The 3,583-nt window shown below is 43.9% G+C and overlaps 1 protein-coding gene across 1 annotated transcript; it reads right to left on the reverse strand.

Annotated features, from left to right (window-relative positions):
• Positions 1–585: 585 nt before the first annotated feature.
• On the reverse strand, positions 586–2,926 carry LOC123046034 (elicitor-responsive protein 3). Its single transcript, XM_044469314.1, has 5 exons — positions 2,603–2,926; positions 2,312–2,377; positions 1,693–1,819; positions 1,319–1,433; positions 586–875 (listed from the first exon to the last, which is right to left on the reverse strand). The coding sequence occupies exons 1-5, from the start codon at positions 2,667–2,669 to the stop codon at positions 816–818; spliced, it is 435 nt and encodes a 144-aa protein (XP_044325249.1). The 5' UTR covers positions 2,670–2,926; the 3' UTR covers positions 586–815.
• Between the last annotated feature and the right edge of the window lie 657 nt (positions 2,927–3,583).

Here is a 3,583-nt window from a genome sequence, read left to right on the forward strand (position 1 = left end):
ACCCCAAACAGGTTATCTACCTCCCAACATAGAGGTCATCCTCACAGTAGTACCAGCTTTAAACCATTAGTACCACTATTGAAGCTCTACTAGGTTGAAGCTCGCTCAGTAAAACCACTACCACCAGAGACGAAAAGCATGATCAAACTTGTCAAAATCAAGGATGTCAAAGTCACCATAACTCTTTTGCTCGGAGAAAGTGTCGCCATATCTTGTCAATTCTTTTTAGTTCCCACTTAGGAATTCGAATGACCAAAAACTGGTAGGCCACCATGGACGATAGGGTTTGTTATAAGAGGGTTTCATCCTCATCTGCTACCAGATTGAATATCTACGACAAAAAAAGAAGCACCATCGATGAGAGAACACAGAAGATACACTTTTTTCCAGAAAGGAAGAAAGACGAGGGAGTGCCCATGACCTTCGTAACAATTGATGCATACAACCATCACCAGTTCTCTAGTACTCCCTCGGTCCCAAGATAAGTGCCTCAACTTCAGTACAACTTTAGTATAAAGTTGTATTAATGTTGAGACACTTATTTTGGGACGGAGTGGAGTATTACATAAGAAATGGGGCCATCGCTATTGCAACTCAGTTTAGTGACATTAAAGAGGCTCATACTTCATACAAGTGGGGAACACTGTTATTACAAATTTGAATATTAGAAAACGATACCAATCAATAAGTAGATTCGTAGCTTATCCATAATTGAGGGAATCAACGACAAATACAGTCTTTAACAATTAAAATAGGCTTTAGTTCTAGCACACGACTTGTCACGCACCATAGTTCAGCAAAGCACCTGCTTCTTCTCAAGATGATTGGTTCCACCCACCATAGTTTTCCTCGGGTTGATCCTGATCACGAGCCTCCTGTGAACAGAGAAAAACATTTCGCGGAAATGTAAGTATTGAGATCAGAAGAAGGACCAGCTCGTTCATCTTCATAAAAATGGAAAGCATTTCAGGCCGGTGTAAGCCCACCGTTGACACGTCAAAAAAAAAGGAAAACATAGAAGGAGCATAAAAGAAGACCGGGTTACTCTAGACAAAACTAGAAGTTAAAAGGCTAAAAGATGGTACTTCCTCCGATCCATGTTAATTGTCGCTCAAACGGGTGCATCTATGGAGGGAGTAGAAGAATTACATCTAACTGTGTAGCGGTGATCAGTTTATCATATGTGTTAACAGCGAATAAGGCCCTACAAGCTTGCATATACAGTTACTAATGCAGACGTTTAGGTAGCCACAGAGAAACAGAGGACACGGTAAAGTGAAACAGGTTTAGTCCCTGAACATGAATGTGAGACAGCTACCTCCGGAGTGAACGTCAGACCAATTTTGATTTCTCCACGGTACTCTTCGTCTTTGACAACATTGTAAACAGTTGGTGGGATGCTTCCTTCAGTGTACACTCCATCCAATGGGATCCTGCAAGAATCAACTACTCAGTTGTAGTGGATGATGCAATCTGCGATCATTCAATTTTGCATCCCGTGATGCTACGACATCAATCGAATTGCAAACTGTAAGTGTTTCAAAAACAGATTTCGCCAAACATTTGAGCCAGTCTTATGTAAGACCGCCAGCCCCACAACTAACTCAAAGGAACACTCTGGGTTGACCACATCTTCACGGATAGAAACTGACACAAGACCAAAATTGCTACTCCTAGCTCATTTCGACTTACGTTGCTTCACCAACGCTGTCGTCGTCCGTGCCACCATCACTGTCCAGTAGCTTGATGACAAGCTCAGTTGCATTCTCAGAGACGGTGAACACAAAGGTTTCGTTCCACTCAGGATCACTTCCCTTTCCTGCACGCACCGAGTGAATTCAAGTTACATCTCATAAGGAAGTCAATAGCACACATGAACAGTAGCATTGAGATGCATGACGTTACTCTTTACGTCTTGATGAATTTCATTTTTTTTTTCATGGAAGGATCCATGGTTGATTCGGTTTATCACAAACGAGGTGGGAAAATAAGAGGTCTTAACTACTTAACGTGCTTTTAGCGCATTGGTTGCTGCCATTCTGAATCGATCTGCGTTCTTACTATGATCATCTAGATTTTCCTGCTGTTCAAGTGTCCAGACATTACTGACATGGCAAAATGACAGACACTCATTCAGCACCAGTGCTCGTTTTTTTCCTTTAAAAAATGACCACAAGGGCCAGATTTCGCTATCAATAATAATATATCGTTTTGAACACTACTAATTATCAAAAGCGTTGATCCATAAATTGAAGAGGTATAAGGTTTACCTATATCAACAAAATATGTGTAGGGTAACGAAGAGATTTACCAGAGGCGACGGTGCTCTTTTGCTCCTGCGAGGTGCATTTTAGAACCGCGTACGGGTCCATGTTGCCTGCAGAAAACAATTCGCAGCCACGGAACTCGTCAGCGAGAATCGATCCCATCCATTAGAGACCAGCAAAAACTGAAAGCATAAAGGACTCGAGAATATTGCGCCGATCTGGCTGATCGAGAGGCCATCACCGAGCTACTTGATCGAGCAGGGGACGGAAACGCAGAGCCGAATTCAAGCAGATCAGAATTCGATGGGGGAAGGGAGAGGCCCAAGGTAGCTTACAGAGGTAGTCGGTGTTCTCGAGGCCCTTGGCTCCCACGAGCAGCACCTCCAGCGTCCCCTGCGCCATCTTCTCTCCCGGCCTGATCTCGCCTTCCTCTCCCGCTCGCTCGATCAGGAATTATATGCTGATGAGCAGGCGGCACGACTGAAGGTCGAGACTAATTGCTGTAGATCCGATCCGAGCCCCGGGGTTCCGCTGTATGTATAGGACTAGGAGTTGAAAAATGGAAAGCTCGGCCGCGTCTTCCTCGCACATGGACGCGGTGTGTGGTAGGGCATAGACAACTTGCCAACTTGTCTAAGGCAGGTCAAGTACTGCGCCGCGCGCCAATTGTGGGAGGGGGCGGTGGCTTCTTTCGCCGGTTTCGCGCGTGTCTGCCCGTAACCCGGCCGTGCCGATTGGATGATTGGGGAACGACAGGGCGGGCTCGACGCGCCCAGTCTGTCACCGTTCGTGTGATCGTGCAGGTGCAGTGTACTCCGTTGCATCATCCATGGACGGTGGCACGTCGGGGCCACAAATGCTTTTTTTAGAGGCCCCGAATGCTACATATCGCCCGCTGCAATCCCTAGCGTAGCGTTTCACTAGGGACCGTGGACGGGCCAGCCAATTATAAATCGAGCGAGCGAACTGCCAGGACCGGTTTTACAAGGTTCCTAGGCGGTTTTTGGAATCTTCTAGAAGGTTCCCGATTCGTTTTCTTACTGGTTTGCCGGTTTATTTTTTTCTTCATTTTTTCTTCTTTAATTCACAAATTTCAAGAAATATCCAAAAAAATCAAAAAATCCTAATTATTTTCTTTTCCAAAAAAATGTTTGGAATTTTCAAAAATGATTACGTTTTCAAATTCTGTTTATGATTTCCAAAAAAATGCTTAAAATACAAAAAAAAAACCAATCATTTCAAAAAATGATTGCAATTTCACATTTTTTTGCATTTAAAAATTTAGTGTTCCTCAAAACAAATGTTCCCATTTAAAA

Source organism: Triticum aestivum, chromosome 2B, assembly GCF_018294505.1.
Source record: "Triticum aestivum cultivar Chinese Spring chromosome 2B, IWGSC CS RefSeq v2.1, whole genome shotgun sequence".
In the NCBI taxonomy this organism is placed as follows: Eukaryota; Viridiplantae; Streptophyta; class Magnoliopsida; order Poales; family Poaceae; genus Triticum; species Triticum aestivum.

Bases quoted from the DNA above. Each gene is read 5' to 3' on its own strand.
- LOC123046034 (XM_044469314.1), bottom strand. From the start codon at position 2,669: ATGGCGCAGGGGACGCTGGAGGTGCTGCTCGTGGGAGCCAAGGGCCTC. The intron at 2,378-2,602 runs GTAAGCTACCTT...TGTTTTCTGCAG, and splicing joins CGAGAACACCGACTACCTCT to GCAACATGGACCCGTACGCG. The intron at 876-1,318 runs GTAGCTGTCTCA...CTCTGTTCACAG, and splicing joins GTCTGACGTTCACTCCGGAG to GAGGCTCGTGATCAGGATCA.